Source organism: Anolis carolinensis, chromosome 6 (genome assembly GCF_035594765.1).
Source record: "Anolis carolinensis isolate JA03-04 chromosome 6, rAnoCar3.1.pri, whole genome shotgun sequence".
Taxonomy (NCBI): domain Eukaryota; kingdom Metazoa; phylum Chordata; class Lepidosauria; order Squamata; family Dactyloidae; genus Anolis; species Anolis carolinensis.
Genome location: NC_085846.1, coordinates 12,405,716 through 12,427,493, shown reverse-complemented (window position 1 = coordinate 12,427,493; position 21,778 = coordinate 12,405,716). Strand labels below are relative to the sequence as shown.

The 21,778-nt window shown below is 40.4% G+C and overlaps 1 protein-coding gene across 5 annotated transcripts; it reads right to left on the bottom strand.

Moving 5' to 3' along the window:
- Window positions 1-1,985: 1,985 nt before the first annotated feature.
- trim72 (tripartite motif containing 72) lies at window positions 1,986-20,057 on the bottom strand. Of its 5 annotated transcripts, none has more exons than XM_062984038.1 (9): window positions 19,906-20,055; window positions 19,012-19,441; window positions 16,806-16,893; window positions 12,585-13,002; window positions 10,712-10,807; window positions 9,075-9,305; window positions 7,951-7,973; window positions 6,378-6,496; window positions 1,986-5,103 (listed from the first exon to the last, which is right to left on the bottom strand). In XM_062984038.1, the coding sequence occupies exons 4-9, from the start codon at window positions 12,981-12,983 to the stop codon at window positions 4,535-4,537; spliced, it is 1,437 nt and encodes a 478-aa protein (XP_062840108.1). In that variant the 5' UTR covers window positions 12,984-13,002; window positions 16,806-16,893; window positions 19,012-19,441; window positions 19,906-20,055; the 3' UTR covers window positions 1,986-4,534. The 5 variants fall into 5 exon arrangements, with proteins under 5 accessions (XP_062840108.1, XP_062840109.1, XP_062840107.1 ...); XM_062984039.1 differs by having other exon boundaries at window positions 19,012-19,340; XM_062984037.1 differs by having other exon boundaries at window positions 19,012-20,056.
- Between the last annotated feature and the right edge of the window lie 1,721 nt (window positions 20,058-21,778).

Here is a 21,778-nt window from a genome sequence, read left to right as displayed (position 1 = left end):
CATAAGAACAAAGTGCTAAGATTGCTATACTTTATCGCTTCTTTGGTTAGATTACATATTTGATATACTATAATCGTGCTCCTAACCTAAGAGAACAGAGAACTTTGTTCAGATGATGTAGTGCTTTAACCAAAAGCATAAATAAATAAATAAATATAAAATGATTATTTTCCTTAGCCTTTATGTAGATGAAAATCATCACTTAATGAGCCAATGAGATTTCTTTTCATGTCAGGAGCGATTTGAGAAACTGCAAGCTGCTTGAAAGAATTGGCCATCTGTAAGGACATTGCCCAGATATTTTGATGTTTTACCATCCTTGTGGGAGGCTTCTCTCGTGTCCCCACATGGGGAGCTGGAGCAGACAGAGGGAGCTCATCCGCGTTCCTTCCAAATTCATATCTCCAACCTGTCAGTCATCAGTCCTGCTGGCACAAGGGTTTAACCCAGGGGTCCCCAAACTAAGGCCCGGGGGCCGGATGCGGCCCTCCAAGGTCATTTACCTGGCCCCCACCCTCAGTTTTAGACTTCACACCAACAATCCTACTTAACCTGACTATCTCATTGGCCAGAAGCAGGACCACACTTCCCATTGAAATCCTTATAGGTTTATGTTGGTTAAAATTGTTTTTATTTTTAAATATTGTATTGTTATTTCATTTACAGTAGAGTCTCACTTATCCAACGTTCTGGATTATCCAACGCATTTTTGTAGTCAATGTTTTCAATATATCGTAATATTTTGGTGCTAAATTCATAAATACAGTAATTACTACATAGCATTACTGCGTATTGAACTACTTTTTCTGTCAAATTTGTTGTCTAACATGATGTTTTGGTGCTTCATTTGTAAAATCATAACCTAATTTGATGTTTAATAGGCTTTTCCTTAATTCCGCCTTATTATCCAACATATTCGCTTATCCAACGTTCTGCCGGCCCGTTTATGTTGGATAAGTGAGACTCTACTGTACTAATATTGTGCTATGGTAACAATTGAATATATTGTGTATACATATAATATTGATACAAATATTATAATGTAATACAATATAATACTAACAATTATACAATATAATAATATTAATTATACATTATATATTACATGTAATATTACTAATAATATTACGGTAGTGGTATAGGACAATATAGTAATATATAATGCTAATATGTGTGAGAGGGTGGGGTATAAATGTAATAAATAAATAAAATAGTTGTTGGGTTGTTGTTTTTTTTTTTGCACTACAAATAAGACATGTGCAGTGTGCATAGGAATTTGTTTGTATTTTTTTCAAATGATAATTCGGCCCCTCAACAGCCTGAGGGACCATGAACCGGCCCTTCACTTAAAAAGTTTGAGGATCCCTGGTTTAACCCATTGCATCACCAGATTAAACCCATATGATTAAAATACTAAATGCATAATCCTTGGCAACCGAAGTCAGATTTCATCCAGTTCTATGCAGACTTACTAAAATATAAAGCACCATGTAGCAGTTTATTCAGCATAATGGACACTGAAGCCTATCTAAAGATATGAAATTTCCAGAAATTTTGAAACCGGTGTATGTGTATGTTTCTGTTGTTGGTTTGTTTGATGAGAGGAGGAAAAGATAGAAACTGGAAAAAATTAGATTATTGGCATTGTTTACAGATAGATACTCATTTTATTACATGGGTAGCTGAGCGAATGATGCCTTTGCATTCCATTTTTAAACCTGTAGCCCTCACATCCCTAAACCCATTTACACGACTTCAATGAATTGAAGTTTCCTTCCCATCCCCATCAAATGCTTTCGGATGTAGAAATTCAGGTATAGCAAATATATATGTATCGTGTTCAAAGCCTGAATTCTGATATCACGGTGTTAAATACCGTGTTTCCCCGAAAATAAGACAGTGTCTTATATTAATTTTTGCTCCCAAAGATGCGCTAGGTCTTATTTTCAGGGGATGTCTTATTTTTCCATGAAGAAGAATTCACATTTATTGTTGAACAAAAAAATGAACATTTATTATATACTGTACGGTAGTTGTCATCATAAACCAGCATAACCAGACAAACTGTGAATCCTATCAAGATTTTTTTATTACTACCAATATTTCCATGTACAACACTTTATGGTACGTACATTTACTGATCCTGCATGCTCGGGTGTTCTGTTTGGCAGGTGCTGGGCATGCTTCCAAACAAAAACTTTGCTAGGTCTTACTTTTGGGGGAGGCCTTATATTTAGCAATTCAGCAAAACTTCTACTAGGTCTTATTTTTCAGGGATGTCTTATTTTAGGGGAAACAGGGTAGTAAGATTATATTATTAATTCCTTTGGCTTTTGTTCAGTGTACAAAGGTTGAAAATATTCTCTATTGCGGTTGAGGAAGGAGCAGCCTCTACATTCTATTTTGCAATCTCTTGCTTTGCTGAGAGAGAAGGGGCAAACTTTGAAAATATGAGTGTTGAAAGTAGGTAGACCAAGAAGATAAGCAATTCAGAATCCCCACTTCCTGCCCTTTTCCTCCAAGCTTCACAGCTTCTGCCCTCAATTCTACTCTTCTGGCTCTCGTAAGCCACACTCGGACTTTTCTTTACAACATTTACATTGGCTTTCAAAGCCCATAGGGAATTGCTGAACAGGTAACAGTATAATAATAATTTAAAATTTAAATGAATAGTATTTAGTAGAATGTTGAATTTTGGTGAATAATATCTGTACTACAGAACAGTGGCATCACAAAACACATAACCACATTTCCAAAGATAAAAGTGATACATACTTATTTGTGTACAGCTTGCATAGATATATAGACATATTTTTCTTTGCGGTTTTTGATTCTAGTTTGATCCTTTGGATTGTACCAATAATAGTCTCTTCAATGAGAGTGCAATAGCAGAGAGTAACATGTCAAGGATTTGAGAAGTGAACAGTAGCCATTAAACCGGGCAGGAAGTTGTGTGGCAGACTACTAGATGCCCATCCCTGGGGACATATCTATAGACTTCTTTTCTTAGTTAGCAGTTGCTGTCCACATATTGCTCAGTTTTACTTTGCAGACTTCAAGGGAAGGAGCGGTTTCACTTTCAAATCAACAAGGAGGTGCCAGACTTGGTATCCGATTCTTTATTCTGAGCATAATAGTTGATCTACTTATACATGTGTATGCAGTTGGCAGAAACAGAGGTGACATTGACAACAACTTGTTGAATATCTGAAATGTAGTTCAGCCAGAGGGAGGCATTCTGCACATTTTGGAGGTTTTAAAATTGAAGAAGCAACTGAGGCTGGCCATATACACTGCCATATAATCCAGTATCTGACTCCAGATTATCCATTTTGAATTGGATTATATGAATCTACACTGCGATATAATCCAGTTCAAAGGGGATAATCTGGATTCAGAAACTAGATTATATGGCAGTGTAAAATCACATAATCCAGTTTGAATCAGATAATCCGAATTTAGTAACTGGATTATATGGCAGTTTAGATCCAGCCTAAAGCTGAGGAAGGTTAGGAGACTGGATTGGTGTCCTAGGAAAATTTGGAGACCCATAACTCCAAACTGCAGTTCTTCCATGATTAACTGCACTACAATATCCCCAAACACTTTCAGGGTATGTGGGGAGCATTTTCACTATGCTTTTAGGGCTCTGCATACAGTGGCATCACTAGGGGAGTGCAGACTATATCAGTAGGTGACCCCATCAAAACGTCTGTCTATAAAATTTTCATACAGCATTTTGGCAGAAATAAATTATTATTTTAAAATAAAAATATACCTGCACTAAATATAACCACAAAAGCTTTTTGTGGTAAGCCCATGGCTGTTATCCATATGCCCACAAGGATAAAACTCCGTGTTAATTTACTTTTGGAATCTTTTAATCATGTGGATGTGCTACTGTCAGAGTTATCATTATTACCCAATTACAATGACACTTCAAATCACATGGTTTGATCTGGACAATCATGCACTGTTGTTTTAATTGCTGCTGGCTCTTTTGTAGTCCCCAATTTTGTCAAATATTCTGCTATTTTAACTACAATATTCTATGTGGCCTGGCATGGGAGGAGGTAATATGGGTTACCATAGCAGGTGACACCAACTCTACTTTATATCCCCTTTTCAGGTCTATGGAAGCCTTTTTTAAATTGTGTTTTTCAAAAGCTCTCCTAGGCTCTCCTCCCCCAATCCCACAATATCTTTTAAAGGGCATTTGGGGGCAAATTTAGACAAAGATACCCCCTTCAAAAGGATGTTCTTGTCTAAACACTATGCAAGGGGTTTTTTTTTGGGGGGGGGGGTTTGGTAAAGATTGGGTTTGATTATCTATCTATCTATCTATCTATCTATCTATCTATCTATCTATCTATCTATCTATCTATCTATCCCACCCCCCACCCCCCAAAACCCTGATGCCACCAAACAGTGCTAGGGTCCACATGTGGTCTGAAGATTGTACTTGCTCCACCCAGGTCAATACAATTATATGTGACTGTGAATTAGTATTTTTCCTACCCAGATCAGGCACTGATTATTTTTCTGGCTCCGGAGTGTAGATAACCAAAGGTTGGCTGTTTTTGCCCTTATCGTGCCAACAAGGGTCAAAGAAAGGGTAGAGGTTGCCTGTAAACCGCTCATGGAAGGCAAACATCTGCACCAGGTTATCTTCATCACTGGCATCATAGAAGGACAGGATACCATCATCAAAGCTGAGGTACATGCCAATGCAGGTGGGCTTATTCTCCAGCTTCAGCGCCCGTGGCTCCTTGTGTTCCACGTGGGCCTCGTAGGTCTTCCCATCCTTGAAGCCCAGCACCCAGAAGCCGTTGGAAGGAAGTGGGTTGAGGCGGCCCTTGCGCCCCGTCTCAGCCGAGATGACTCCCAAGGTCCAGCGGGGCTTGTCGCCCACGGTCACCTCCCAGTAATGCTCTCCCTGTGAGAAGCTCTGGCGTGACACCACGCAGTTGGCCTTGTCGAAGCGCTGGGGGTCATCCACACTCACGGCCTGCTTGTGCTCCACGCACTCCACCCGCTTGCCATCGTCAGAGACCACCAGGTTGGGGTGAGCAGTGTCTGGGTCAAAGGCCAGGTTCTCCAAGGCTGGGAAAGAAAAAGGAGGACAGCATTGTCTATTTCACGCCCCACAACTATAGGATGAAGTTATCACTTTAGGTGCCAAGACACCAATCTATGGAATCCTAGGATCTGCAGTTTAAGGAAAATTCACTGCCAGGCTATTCTTTTTCCTCATCCATATTATAATTTCCATTTGTATTTTCACTTCTTAGTAATCTGCTTCTTAGCAAGCTTAGTACAGTCATCACTTTCGGTGCAATGACACCAACCTATGGAATCCTAGGATCTACAGCTTAGGAAGCATTCACTGCTAGAGAGTTCTTGTGCCTCACCCATATTACAATTTCCATTTGTATTTTCTCTTGTAAGTAATATATGCTTAGTATTGCCAACTCTTCACATTTCCTGGGGTTGGAGTCATAGGACCCCTGTGAATGTCGAAAAACTACAAATAAAAATAAATTGCTTTTTTAACTTGAGAGAACACCTTTCTAGGGATCTCTAGATCCTCCTGTTTGGCCCTGGTCAGCTTCAGCTGGAGGACCTAAAGATTCCTACAGAATTGTTCTCTCAGGATCCCTAGGGCCTCCAGTAGGGCTCTATGGGCAACTTCCAGTGGACATCGACCCTAGAGTTGCATTGGAGGACCTAGTGATTCCAAGAGAGAACATGATAATCAAATTTGTAAATAATCAAATCAGCAGAAGTCAATCCTGCAGATGTGGGGGTATGATTTTGCAGTCATTAATAAAATTAAAAGAGACAAAGTTCAAAAGCTAGAAATCCCATAATCTCATAGAATGGATATCTAATAGTTAAAGCAATATCGACTTGCTATAATTGTATAGTCTGGAACAGACTGTAAGAGGGGAAATGAATGTGAGGAAATATTTTGCTTTTTTCAAAAGAAAAAGATTTAATAAGTGGGTGGACTTCCTATATTTTGCTCTCTTTTGAACTAAACGGGTTGGTTGATTCAGAATCATATGACCACTTTTAATGTGCTAACAAAGAATGACTCAGTGGAATAACCAGACATTGGTTTGCTGGGTTGAGGGATGATTCCTAACTATTCTTGAGGACACCCCTTTGTATTGTTTTCCAGATCAATATCACTACTTCATAAGAAGCTACACTCAACTTGGGTTTTTTGGAGAGGTGGAAGAAGTCAGGCACAAAGTGATACAGAAAGGTGGCACCATATATTGTGGATAGAGGAGTCCTCTCCAGCTGTTAAAAATATATATGTGCAAACTTCTGACTTTCAACATGCAGTTGCAACCTAAGAAGACCATCACCTGGCATCAGTGCACGGTACATCTTCCTCCACACCTGGAACTTGAACTCATCTGAAATAATGGGGAGCTGGATGTCCATGCGAGCAATAGGTGGGGATTCTCCAAGGATCTTCTGCAGTCTTTTGCAAGGAGGGAAGGAGGGGCACACTTGAGACAGCAAGAGACATTCAGGGCACTTCCAGAAAATGTGGGCTTACAAGGGAGGACAAATAAACCCGGGACCTGAGAACATGTCCCCACACAGACATGTCGGTCCTGAGATTTCTTCCTCTGCTATCCTCACAGGCCTCCTCTGTATCGGAACAAGATGGAGGGGGGATGGAGGACATCGGGCAGAATCACTCTGAACTTTTTTTTTAAAGAATTACTATACTTTTATAAGAATTACTACATAATAGTGCCGAATCTCATAAGCAAATCTGTTTATAGTTATATTAAGATATTTGCATGTGTACATTGCATGTGTAGATGGGCCCTTAAGGTCATACAGGTTGAACATCTCTTATCTGGAATTCCGACATCCAAAATACTCAAAAATCCAAAATTGCCTATATGGGCGGCTAGAAAGTGAGACCTTTGCTTTCTGATGAGTCAATGTACCCAAACTTTTGTGCCTCAAATTATTAACAATATTGCTTAGAAAATTTAATTCAGGTTATTTGCATGAAACATTCACGCATTTTAGTGTTTGGACTTCAGTCCTGTTTCCAAGATGTCTTATTATATATGTAAATGCAAACACGGATCTTCCAAAATCTGAAATCCAAAACACCTTTGGTCCCAAGCAATTCTGATAAGGGATAGCCAACCTATATTTCATTTCTTTGTTCTGAATTTTCAAAACTTGTCCTTTAAACATCGTAATCATTCAAGTTTGAGAAAAATTCAAGAGTGGCAGAGATGCACTATAAATTAAGAATATATCAATTATCCTGTATAGTTAAAAGGGCATCATTAGTCCACAATGATATGTTGGAAGGTTCCAAGGAGCCCATATACCCGAATCAAAGTAATTAGAAAAGAAATCATAAAGGAATGAAACACACACACATCCTCAAAAGGGCAAGTACAGAGTATATTCATTGGGCATAAAGTGCATATAGATGTGATAAAAAGAACAAATGGAGTATCTTGAAATCAGGTATTTCTGGCCAGACCGGACTCTAAAACAAGAAAATTGTTACACTGCAATATTTGTTATTGGACCAGTTCCTTTGATCATGAAAAGCCAACTTATTTGCATGTTGCAATAAAATTAAATTATGTGTCATGAAGCATCGAATTGACAGAGTACTTTGGTTCTGATTTTTCTTTTGGAAGGCAGTTAAAGATTTGCTACTTTCTTCCCCCTCCTATTAGCATGAAAATAATTAGACATTACTCTCTCATTGAGGGCCTTTTAAAAAAAGATTGCGGTGATATATGAATTGAGAGTTTAAGGTGGGCACAGAAGAGCACAAACATTTATGATAAAGGCCTTCTACTTCTACTGAAAAGGGACTGAAAAAAGGACTGGGAAAAATACATGCAAATCTCAGAGAAGCAATGCTCTTATAGGGGAATCCTTGCTTACCTGCTGGCAACCAGGCAGTATTTCTGTAAAAAAGGAATTTAAAAATGTGAATATGAAATAAGAGTAATTAGTCCCTATATCCTACAATAAACATCCCATTCCAGTGGTTCCTTTGAAATATGGATGTAAATATGGATGCTTTGCAAAAACAACAAAAACATGCTATTCATCATTAAATCAGAGAATCTGATTTTAAGATTTTTGTTCTTTACAGCAATATGAGTCCTGTGGGCAGACACTGCAAACATAAGGGAAGTGGCATGTTGTAATGTTTGAGAAGAGTTTCAGCGTTAAAGATGATGAAACAGATAAGGACAGAACCAATGACTAAAAAATATTGTGATGGGAGCTGGGCAAGGCACATATCCTCAGAATGACACATTACACATTCATGGTTGCAGTAGTGACTCACAAGTAGAACCATATAGTGTGCTTATGCATCACTATGTGTGTATTGTTGTCAATGAGTGCTGTGTTACATTACATGATTGCACACAACATATAGATCTAAACTTAATGATTACGGTTCTTCTTAATCCTTGCTTAGGGTGTCTTTATATTGTAGAATTAATACCGTTTGACCCCACTTTCACTGCTATGGCCCAATGGTATAGAACCTTAGGATTTGTAGTTGGCGAGACACCAGCAGTATTCATTGGAAGAAATGGCAAAAGACCTTGTAAAACTGCAACACCCAAGATTCCATAGCATTGGGCCATGGAATTGTATTAATTCTAAAATTTCCACATTTGTGATTTTGACTTTTTGGGATTTGATTATTCATGTATTTGATAAGAAATGTTTGCTCTATAAATCCCATGGTCCTCCAGTGTGTCTCTATGCTGGAGGACCTAGAGATTTCTATAGACACCTCTCCAGGAATCTCTAACTCATCCAATGCAATTGTGTGATCAGTGTTCAGTTGATGTTGACCGTAGAACACCTAGAGATTCTTACAGAAGTGTTCCCTTGGGTAAAAATAATGTCATTTCTTTATGTGTGTTTTTTTCTCATTTTCATGGGGGTCCCATACCCCTAAGCCCAGTGAATATGGAGCATTGACTGTCGATGCACCCTTTGTACAAAACTAGCTCGTGACTGAGATAGGGCTGAGGGTGCCTCACCCTGAGAAATTCAGTCTGTGGCTCGTCTTGCACCTCCCCAAGCACCGTCTCCATCTGCCTGAGCTGCTCCAAGTAGCAGGTCATGGTCTTGCGCTCGCTTTGCAAGGCATCGGTGGCTTGGTGCTGTACGCGCTCAGCTTCTCGGCCCAGAGATGCTTCCAGCGCTCCCAGATAGGCACGCATCACTCCTAGTTGCTCTGATACTTGCTGCTTGAACCGAGACACTGTGTCCTGAGATAGGCAGAACAGAGAGAGAGATGTTCTTAGATCACACTCATGAAAGTCCCCATTGTCAGGGATAATAATTACCGGTAATTCTCTTCTGTCCCATTTTTTCAGCTGCTTTGAAAATGTACTATTTTCTATTTTCTCCTTTCATTTTCTCTCTTGGTTCTCAGCTTACTTCAATTGCTGCATACTGGTGGTGCATCTACACTGCAGAATAAATGTCATTTGACACCACTTTAGCTGCCATGGGTCAATTCTATGGAATCCTGGGTAAGGTAGTTTGTTGGGGTGCCAGCACTCTGGCAGAGAAGGCTAGAAAGATCTTGTAAAATTACAACTCTCAGAATCCCATAGTACTGAGCGCTGGCAGTTAAAGTGGTGTCAAACTGCATTAATTTTCCAGTGTATATACACCCTGAGTTCAAAGTGGAGAAGTAGCTTACACCAAGTTAACTCAGTAGAGGGGAAAGAAGAGGAAAGTGAAGAGTGTTGCCCTTACCAGTAGGTTTAGGCAAAAGCAAAATGCTTCAGCTTCTCTTAGCTTGTGTTTTCTTCTTTCTTAATAACCTGTACTCTGATGTTGTTTGACTTCACTTTGCTGCTGTTCATCTGGAAAATGTTGAAATGTTTTCCTCGCTTCTGATTTATGCTGTTTTTCCCTAGTAAACAACTCAGGTTGTCTTTTGAGAATGCCCCCAAGGGCATTAAGGAAATAAGGGAAATAGAAAATATTATGAACATAAAAATTAGAAGTAATCCAGTGGAAATATTACTTTTAATTAAAAAAGAGGGTGAGAAAGATAAGAGGGGAAAAATTAATAGACATGCTGTTAACAGCAGCTAGATAACTAATTGCAAAATATTGGAAAGGAGAAATGAAAATACAAATTAATGAATGGTATAAAGAAGTTTGGCGAATGGCACTGAATGACAAGCTAACACCAAATTTAAAAGTAAAGAAGGGATTATGGAAAAAATGATTTTGAGTGTTTGGAGAAAATTTCTAGAAAAATTATTGGAAAAAGAAGACGGGAATTTACCTCCAAATGAAGAATTGAACTTTTGGTGGAACTACAGAAGAAGAGATGGCTCTGGGGAAGGGGAGCACAGGGGTGAATGTAAATAAAAGAGGGGGAAATGTATAGAATATGTTTATATAATTATAACTTTTTCTTAATAATTAAAAAATAATTTAAAAAAAGAGAATGCCCCAAAGGAGCTGAAAGCTTGGAGAACACAATTATCTTTATTAATTAATGCTTGTTCATTTGGACAGTGCTCAGTTTGGGAATACATGTTATGCTAGATTTTTATTTGTCAGTACATGGTGAGGTAAAATATATATTTTTAAAAAATCTATGCTTGACCTTCATACATACCTCACATATCCATTCTTAGAAATGACTCACCTCCACTTCTGCTATTTGGCGGTTCAGCAGAGCAATCGTCTTCTCTTTGCGCACTTGAGCCTCTTGCAGTTGGACTTGTTGCTGAGGAAGTTGCTTCTAAAATTGTTCCAAGAGCAGGAAAAGAGAACAAGGTCTTAGGCTGACCTCTGAGCAAATTTAATCAAAACTTTATTTAGCTGAATTTCAACCAAATGTCCCAATCCTGAGGGGTTACACAGCAAACTGCTGGATGTGCCCTTAGGTCGGAAAAGGGCTATGCTTCAAACATTGATATGTTTTTTGGGTTAGTTCTGTGCTGTTGTCTGCTTCACACAGGACAGGAACAACCAGGATCTCAATGGAAATTACTTTTCTATTATTAATGGGGTAGAAATTTTATTACCAGTCTTTTATAATTCTTTGTCTCCAGTCATCACAGAACGATTGAACTACATTGGAATTGGTGCCAGATGTAAAATGTTGGCCTGTCACTCGACTATCACCACTTTTCTTCTCTTGTATGATTTTAAAACATCTTTTGCATGATATAGAAGCCAACAAAGTTTTGAAAGTTTTCACGATGCATTTTGTACATTGGTTGGCCCAATAAAGACATAATTCTTTTGGGGGATTTTGGATTGTGCTGTGTTTTGGCCCTTGGCTGAAATGTCTACCCCTGAATATATTTTCTGCATCATATGTCCCTTGGAAGTCCACTTTCCTTCCGATTCACACTGGAATGGATGCACAGCAGTCAGGGTTCCCACTAAGCCAACAATGGGGAATTTGACCAATAGTTGGGGATGGTTTGGGTAGAAATCGTTGTGTGAGGACCGAGTAGAGACAGCACTATGTAGTGGTTTGAGCATTGGACTATGGGCCCTTCCACACAGCCATATAACCCAGAATATCAAGGCAGAAAATCCCACAATATCTGCTTTAAACTGGGATATCTGAGCCCACACTGCTATATATTCCAGTTCAAAGCAGAAAATGTGGGATTTTATTCAGTTTATTCTATGATTCTAGAAACCAAGGTTTGAATTCCTGCTCAGCCATGGAAACTCATTGAGTGACCTAGGGCAAATCATGCTTTTTTAGTATCAGAAGGAGGAAAAAGGAAATCCCATCTGAAAAAATCTTGCCGAGAGAACTCTATGATAGGATTTCCATAAGTTGGAAATGACTTGAAGTGACCAACAAAAATTACCACTAGCTGTGAGGGGGTGATGGACCCTTCAGCTAATATTCTATACCATCTACTGTCTCATCTGCCACCAATAAAGCTTATGCTATATCTGTAACATGTGTCAGTATCTGGCACCAAACAAACTGTGGAGGCTTGGATCTACATCCAGTTCCTGATCTGTTTTTGGACTGTTACCATGACAGATTCGGGGAAGGCAAAAAGGACCTATATGAAGACAGGCTTTTCCTTGTAGAAAATTCCCTAAATGTATTCAACTAGTCTGCAAGCCTACCTTTTTCTCCCTTGTCCATTGACTTTCTATGCCAGTGGTTCTCAACCTAGGGTCCCCAGATGTTTTTGGCCTTCAACTCCCAGAAATCCTTACAGCTGGTAAACTGACTGGGATTTCTGGGAGTTGTAGACCAAAAACATCTGGGGACCCCAAGCTGAGAACCACTGTTCTATGCAGAGGCATTTCTATGATTCTATGAACTGTTGGTGTTTAACCAACAGTTGGCAATGGTTTGAGTAGAAGCCCCTTTTGTAGCACTGAGCTAGTACCATTCAGGAAGAATTTTTATCGCAATGAAACAATTTGCCTAACTGTGACGTAGAAAAAGAGCTGATGTGAAGGGACATGAAGCCAAGAGGAGAAACGGGGAAATCTGTTCCCAGGTCCATGAGGTTTTGTACCCCGACACCTACCTTCATCCTCTGGTGGGCCTCAGCAGCAGTGATGATGTTGTGACCCCTGTGTTTGCCCAGGGAAGCACATACACCGCAGATGACCTGCTGGTCCTGCTCACAGTAAACACTCAGTGGGTCAAGATGCTCCTCACAGTGGTCTTGGGGAACCTGCTTGAAGCTTTGCACCAAGTTCTCCATTTGCTTGTTGATGCACAACTGCTCCACCTTAGTGCCAGCCTGGCAGACAGGGCATGAAGTGGCCTTGCCATCCTCATCCTTGGATGCCCTGGAGAGGCAATCCATGCAGAAGGTGTGTCCGCATTCTGTCGTCACAGGGGATTGGAACAGCTTCAGGCAGACGGGGCAACTGAGGTCCTGGTGCATGCCCTGAATGAGGCGCTGCTTGGAGCTGGTCATGGCGGCTGAGGATTGGAGCCTGAGAACCAGAGACTTTGCTTGTGATACTCATAAAACCATATTCCACTTTCTCTGCTATATACACATAGATCCTACCCGTAAGACCTCATAATTGCCTCAAATGGGACAAGCCATAAATAATAACAGCAATCATTATCATCATGCATTCACTACCCACTTCTTCTAATACATTTACATAGCTTTAAAGCAGATGATGGAGTCCTGGTGGCTGTGTTAAAGCACTGAGCTGCTGAACTTGCAGACCAAAAAGTCGCAGGTTGAAATCCCTGGAGCAGAGTGAGTGCCCGCTGTTAGCTCCAGCTTCTGCCAACCTAGCAGTTTGAAAACATGCCAATGTGAGTAGATCAATAGGTACTGCTCCGGCGGGAAGGTAACGGCACTCCATGCAGTCATGCCGGTCACATGACCTTGGAGGTGTCTACGGACAACATCGGCTCTTCAGCTTAGAAATGGAGATGAGCACCAACCCCCAGACATGACTGGACTTAATGTCAGGGGAAAACCTTTACCTTTACTTTTAAAGCAGATGATGACATCAATACAACTCAAGGTTTTCTATTCATCAATCAGAATGGAGACTGCAGTCAAGAAATTAGACGAAGACTAGAACTTAGAAGGGTAGCTATGAAGGATCTAGACAAATCCTTAGGTGTCAAGAAAATTATCGAATACTAAAATTAGGATATTATCCCTAGAAGCCAAGGTAACTAAACGGAGACTGTTGTACTGTGGCCATATAATAAGAAGGTATGTCTTATTAGCAAAGATAATAATGCTTGATAAGGTAGAAGGTTGTAGGAAAAGAGTAAGAGCACATTCCAGGTAGATGGACTCAATCAAGGAAGCCATGATCCTGAGTTTGCAAGATCTGAGCAGGGCTGTTGAGGATAGGGTGACTTGGAAGTTTCACATTCATAGGGTTGTCATAAGTTAAAGTTGGCAGTTAACAACAACAACAAAAAAACCATGGTTAAATGGCATTTAAAACCAATACATAACAAACTCAAACAATCGGTACTTCAACATTTATAATTTACAATACTCTGGATAGATTACTGGATAGATCTATCTCTGGATAGATTCCTGCTGTTTTAAACTTAGCTGGCATATCCAGATGACAAAACCCTTCTGGCAGTCCTTCTACAATCTGAGGGTGGCCAAAGAAAATGTCCTGGAGATATCAGTTGTCAGCCTAGTTTTGTAGGCTGACTAGCTGCCTCATCACACTACAGCATGAACCCACTTTAAATCCAGTTTCTACCTCCTGCAGAATTTTGGGGTTTGTAGTTTGGTGAAGCCCAGGACCTGTCTGGCTGAGCTATTTAAAGCCCCCTCCCTAAAGTGGATTTAAAGTGGACCCAAGCTCTAGTGTGATGAGGTCCTTTAGATCTCAAATGTAACTAGAGTTTTGAAAACTTAGTTTTGGGATTAGAAATTTCATAATCCTCCATCTGAAACATGAATGTAGTCCAAAAAGTAACTAAATTTAAAATGTAAAATTTTAAGCTCTGCGTGTAACCCTATACAGCACAGCTCCTTGTCATATATCTTAAAGACTTAGAAATTTGAGACAAATGAGAATGAGTGAGAGTTCTATGATGATTCTAATAAAAGTTGGATTGTTAGAGAAACTGAAAAACTAAGAAAGTTTATAAAGAGGAAGGGACTCAAACAGGAATTGTCCAGAAAAGGATCACTGCTGCCATCTTTTGCCTTTGCACCATAGTTCCTATTTGGTTGACCTTCACACTCACAGTCTCTTCCAACTACACCTCAGGATTGTAACCAAATATACCTCTGCCCTAGGATTCATTCATTTTCTCTCTGTTCCTGTTAAATCCTACTTTTAAAAAGTTATGTTGCCTGCTGTTTTCCCCCTTCTTTCCCAAAGTGAGAGACAAAGTGGTGCTAAACAGCTTTTACAATGTAGATGCACCTCCGCTTAAGTTGGCCTTCAAAACCAGTTTGCCCAGCTTTCTGGACTTCGGGAGATTGGCTATTCCTGGTTTCATCGCTATCCCCGCCTCATCCTCTGTGCAATTTTGTTCCTCTACTGCTTGCTCAGGGCTAAGACAGCTTGATCTATTGCAAGTTGGAGAGAAATGCTAAACTTGTAAGGCAGCTGCTGGGCTCTTTGCTGGACATGGTGACAAATGCCCTATAAATAGTTCAGAAGGGAAAACCAGAGTGGTAACTGGAGCCCAGCTCTGAGCCGTGCCTGCCTGCTTCTTTCTGTCTTCTCTCTCTCTATAGTATACTGTTGCATGTTACTATAGTGTGCCTTTATGTGACTGTACAGTGAAAGCTAAATTGTAAATTTTACACCACTCTGCAATGCATGACATGGTATGTTTTTAGAAATAAGACCTCTGCACCCTCTCATAGGGTCGCCATAAGTCAGAAACAATTTTGAGGTACAAAGTAATAATAACCTAACGTCAGTCTTAAGTCTTTTCAGATTTAGGATGACATTTTCTTTCAGCAATGCATATGTTTTTCCTCTTCCCAAAAACCTTGCAGTTGCTTTCCTCTGGAACTGAGAGGGTATATGACTTGCTCAAGCTCATCATGATGAATCCAACGGTGCACATTGGGAGCATGGGGAACCTACTTACCTGTTGCTCCATCCCATGAGGGAAGCGTCGGCCGCCTGGTTTCCCCCCATTGACCCAAACAACATGGGAAGTGTCCCGTGTTGCCGCCATGTGCCACTTTGTTTTTACTTTTACGATAGAGTCCCACTTCAAGGGATGGGAGCCAACAGGCTCCGTCACAAACATAAAGACGAAGTGGCACATGCAGCCGAAAAGTACCTGGTCTGATGAAGTCCCCAGTGAGTTTCATGTCTGAATGAAGATTTAAATTAGGAAATGGCAAACCCTTTCTGAACAAATCTTTCCATTTGCTTTCAGGTCAACATAAGTCAGAAACAATAATAACTACAACCTAGGCTCTCTTTTTAATTTTGTCTTTTATATATGGTACAGGCAGTCCCTGAATTACAAACATCAGACTTACAAATGAGTCACAGTTACAAACCAGAGTTAGATAACAGGAATGAGAGAAATCAACCCCTTGGAAGGAAAATTCACTTCTGGAAGAGTTAGCATGGGAAAAATAGTGTCCCTACTAAAGCTTTATCACCAATCCTTGTTTTCACAACATGCCAATTTTTTCAAAATCCAATTATCACAGCGACAGAAAATGAGGTGAAATCTTCTCAACAGAGACACGGACAGCAAAACAAACACCATAGGGGTGTCAACCCTCTCCTATGCTATCCAAAGCTTTAAAATATACATTTTTGCTAAAGTTACACTTTAAAAATGTACCTGTTCTGCCTTACAAACAAATTCAACTTAAGAACAAAGTTACAGAACCAGTCTTGTTCGTAACTTGAGGAGTGAGTGTTGGATTAGACTCTGGCAGACTAGGGTTTGAATCCCCATAGTTCTGGAATCTCACTGGGCACTCATTCTCAGCCTCAGATGAAGGCAACTGTGACACCCCCCCCCCCCCCCGCAATCATGCAAAAACAAAACAGAAAACCAAAGCAAAGCCCATAATAGATTCATTTTAGGGTTGCCATAAGTCTGAAATAATTTGAAGGCACACAAAACCACCACTACAACAATGCCCATTGCCTAACTTATCTGTAACATGATTAAAGGGATGAAGAATGAATATAGAAGAAAAAGGAAGGAAGGAAGGAAGGAAGGAAGGAAGGAAGGAAGGAAGGAAGGAAGGAAGGAAGGAAGGAAGGAAGGAAGGAAGGAAAAAAAACCACATAAATATCCTTACTAGAGAATGCAAATGTTTAGGGGAACCAGCAGTATTCGCAGAGCACGTATCCAGTAATCAGGCAGACACCAAAGAGACAGCAACCATCCTGGGACAAGTAGAGACGTCAAGTGAATTACATTCAGTCCTACACAGATCCTCCTATATATAGCTCAATAATGCACCCTGATTCTGGGAAGGGTAGGATGTTGCCTAGTTTGTCTCTTTCTCTTTCTGAACAAGGCTGGGAAGGGGAAGGATCACAGTATGCTCAAAATAGGTTTCTTTTAAGAAGGCTCCTTGATGCTGACTTCTATCCAGCCCTCTAAAGACGAATGTTTGACATTTTTTATGTGGCACTCTTATCACTCCTACTTGTTTCTGTGGGCGGACAGTGCTTAGTTGATTTCTCAAATGCATGCAGAAGCTGAGGGCTAGGGTTGCAAGAAGGAAGCTAGAGTGTCCAGTTTCCCAGCAAAAGGATATCACAGAATGACTGACAGCTCATAATTATATCTGGCCTTTGAGGATTTGGGGGAATAGGTAGAGCAAACTGAGTGGGTGTATGGTGTGCGGGATGGGAGATGATCTGGGGGATGATATATCAGGTGGGTGGTCCATGGGATAAGACTGAATTATAGCAGATGATAGGGTGAATATCCACCTTAAATATACAGCTTCAGAATACAAACGTGGATTCATATAAATGAACCTCATCCACACCTTGCAATATGATAATATAAAATGTAATTGCACAAAGAAAACTAGCAGGCAAAGTTGTATTTGGTTAGGGTGCAACTTTGCCAATAGAAATTGTGAGTAGCTTCAAGGTCTTTCTGATTCAGGGAGGCTCTAAGGCAGGCATGGGCAAACTTAGGCCCTCCAGGTGTTTTGGACTTCAACTCCCACCATTCCTAACAGCCTCAGGCCCCTTCCTTTCCTCCCTCAGCTGCTTAAGCGGCTGAGGGAGGAAAGGAAGGGGCCTGAGGCTGTTAGGAATGGTGGGAGTTGAAGTCCAAAACACCTAGAGGACTCAAGTTTGCCCATGTCTGCTTTAAGGTGAATGTATCATGGGGTTTTCATGGAAAGACTGATTTAGATAAGATTTGTCTGAGGCTGAGAAAATGAGACACTCCCAAAGACATCCAGTGAGGTTCTGTAGTTGGGCGAGGATTCAAACCCTGGTCCTGGTCCAATACCATTTTATTACATTGGCTAGAAACCCTAGACAATTTATTTAAAGCTATTTAAACCTATCCAAGAGAGGCACATAGTGGTTAATTCTAATGCAAAAGAAGACTCATTTGCAGGCCTTAAAAAAGAGGAAGGAATGGGAAAGAAGAAAAGATATGTGGCAGTTCCCTAAAGAGTCAAGACTAACTGGTTTTTATTTTTTGCATGAGCTTTCAAGGCTATAAACTCACTTTTTTGGATGAAATACAGAGTCATATTAAGATCTCAGATAGTAACAGAAGAGCCCATAGACATAATACCTAAAATATTGGAAATTATTGAGAACTAAGTGTCCGGGCTTACAATTAACAAACAGCAAACAAAAACAATGATTAAGAATATCTGGTAGATAGTCTTGAAGGAAAGGACAGATATTGAAATTGTCAACAAAGTTAAGTGTCTGGGAATCTATATGACTATGAAAAATCTGGACTTATATAAAAAAACAACTATGAGAAAGCATGGAATGAAATACAATTTTTTAAAAATGATTATCCCAGTTAGAATTTCATTTGCTGGGAAGAATATATGCAATCAAAATGAATGTGCTCCCTAAAATGATATTTCTTTTCCAAACAATACCAGTATTATTAAAGCATTCCTACTTCTAACAATGGAACAAAGATATTAGCAAATTCATTTGGAAAGACAAAAAAACAAAGAATTAAGATCAAATCATTGCAAGACTCTACCAAATTTTAAGCATGGATGAGATTACAAATTGTAAAGTCTCTTGATGGGTGCCTATCTTCATCTCTAGAAAATTAGTCTTTTCTGCTACTGTTATTCTGTTTGCTATGGACCCATCTAACTGAGCAAAAGCCACTGGTGTTTTTAAAGGTTGGACTTTTATTCCCAACCGATCAGCCAGAGCTGAGGCGATTAAACATCTTGTGCATCCACAGTCTATTAGGGCCTCCACTTTTACCCTGTGGCCCGTCTCTGTGTTTTATTGTTCCACCATTAGACAAATAGTGTTGAAATTAAAACTCACCGGCGCGTCTTTTCCCTGGGATACTGTGATCTGCCGTTGGGCGTCTAAAGCAGATTGTTGTCATTTCCCTGCAGCCATTCTGTGTTGTCTTCCATGTCCAGCTCCTCTGTTTCAGCTGGCATTCCACCTGGGGCCCGAGTTGTCTCCGTCACCGTTGACACCTTTTCTTTGGCCACATTGGGAGGGGGGGGATCTTCTGACCAATTTCTGATCTTCCCAACAAGTGCTTTAAATTCTGACATCTGCCTGTCTCCTTGGTATACCTTTCTAAGTTGCACTTTAGCTTTAATTTCTGCCAAAGGATCTTGAAAACTTGCTTTTAAGGCTTCCTGGAGCGGACACAATGTAGGGGATTGAGTGTCATACATCTGCATCAGCCAGTCTGCTGCTGGTCGCTTTAAGTTTGCCCTGACAGCATGGATTTTGGCTCCTTTCAATGGGAAAAAAGTAAAAACTTGGCTATGGGACCAAGCCTGTGGGCAGTAAGCAATACAAGGAATGATCATGGATTATGTGCAATTGTTATTTGACACTTGGAACAGCCTTGGACTATGACATCTGATTATGTGATTTGAATGTTTATACTGATATGTTTTAACTCTACATTTTTAATTGTCTAAATGTTATGTTTTATGATTTAATTGATAGTATATGTTATTGTTGCTCATTTTTTAAGATTTTTATATGTTTGTAAGGCATTAAATTTTGTCATAAATATGTTGGAAACCGCTTTGAGTCCCCCCTAGGGTGAGAAAAGCAGTATACAAATGAAATAAGCAAATAAATAAATCTCTTTTAATCGGGCCTTGGAGTCTGTAAATGTACATATTTCAAGCTTCTGTTTCCATGGTGAGCAATCTCTCATCCAAAGTGGGACTTTACTTTCTTACTTACTTAGGAGATCCCCCGTTGTCCAAGTATGATGGCCTTCCAAGTGCAGTCTTTTGGCGATGGATACGTAACTGTGGAGCCCTCTTCTTGACCCGCATGTCTTCCACAGTGAAGATATCCATTTCCAGGTTGAAGGCGGTCTTGATCCACCTTCCTCTTGGCACAGTTGGCTGAACAAACATCAGCTGACTTTATCGTACCAGGCACGGAAACTGTCTGTGGATTTACATGTGCACACAATGGACTTTCATCCCCTACCCCAGAGGGGCAACTTCTACACAATAACAAACACAAGAATGGATCAAGGTTGCTCGTTGTGCAGCACACAGATGACAACACAGGGAAGGAGAATTCAAAGATTTTTTTCATGTCAGGAGCAACTTGAGAAACTGCAAAGACTTATATCCATGTTATGGTGCTTCTGCATTCTAGAATTAATGCAGTTTGACAGCACTTTCACTGCCATGGTCCAATACTACACAATCCTGGAAATTGTAGTTTGAGGAGGCACCAGCACTTTTGGGCAGAGAAGGCCAAGAGGCTTTGTAACACTACATGCCATTTGGTGTCAGACTGTATTGATTCTACAGTGTCGATGTATCCCTGACTCCTATGCTTTTAATATAAAGAAATATCAGGAGGTATCATTGCTTGTTTAGCAAGTCTTGCAAATGCTGATCTATTATCACAATACAGTAAATGTTTGGTTTTTTACCTATTTATATACCTATATAGCCAGGGTCATGTAAATATTTATCTGGCCAAAAGTGGTCTTGAAATGAAAAATTTGAGAAGCCCTAGTCTAAACACACTCCAGGATGCCTCTGGCAGGTGGAGGAGGGAAGCAGGTGCCTAGGAAGGAAGGAAGGAAGGAAGGAAGGAAGGAAGGAAGGAAGGAAGGAAGGAAGGAAGGAAGGAAAACGGAAAGAAGGAATGAGGGAAAGAAAGAGGAGGGAAAGAAGGAAGGAAGAAGGAAAGAAGAGGGAAAGAAGGAATAATAGAATCATAGAATAGTAGAGTTGAAAGAGACCTCATGGGCCATCTAGTCCAACCCCCTGCTAAGAAGCAGGAAATCGCATTCAAAGCACCCCCCGACAGATGGCCATCCAGCCTCTGCTTAAAAGCCTCCAATGAAGGAGCCTCTACCACAGCCTGGGGGAGAGAGTTCCACTGTCAAACAGCTCTCACAGTGAGGAAGTTCTTCCTGATGTTCAGGTGGAATCTCCTTTCCTGTAGTTTGAAGCCATTGTTCCGCGTCCTAGTCTGCAGGGCAGAAGAAAACAATCTTGCTCCCTCCTCCCTATGACTTCCCCTCGCATATTTGTACATGGCTATCATGTCTCTTCTTAGCCTTCTCTTCTGCAGGCTAAACATGCCCAGTTCTTTAAGCCACACCTCATAGGGCTTGTTCTCCAGACCTTTGATCATTTTAGTCACCCTCCTCTGGACACATTCCAGCCTGTCAACATGTCCCTTCAACTGCAGTGCCCAGAATTGGACACAGTGTGATTCCAGGTGTGGTCTGACCAAGGCAGCATAGAGGGGGATCATGACTTCCCTGGATCTAGATGCTATACCCCTATTGATGCAGGCCAGAATCCCATTGGCTTTCTTAGCAGCCGCATCACATTGCTGGCTCATGTTTAACTTGTTGTCCACAAGGACTCCAAGATCTTTTTCACACTTACTGCTGTCTAGCCAGGCGTCCCACATTCTGTATCTTTGCATTCCATTTTTTTCTGCCAAAATGAAGTATCTTGCATTTGTCCCTGTTGAACTTCATTTTGTTCGTTTTGGCCCATCTCTCTAGTCTGTTAAGATCGTTTTGAGAGAGGGAAGGAGGGAGGGCGGGAAAGAAAATGGAAAGAAGGAATGA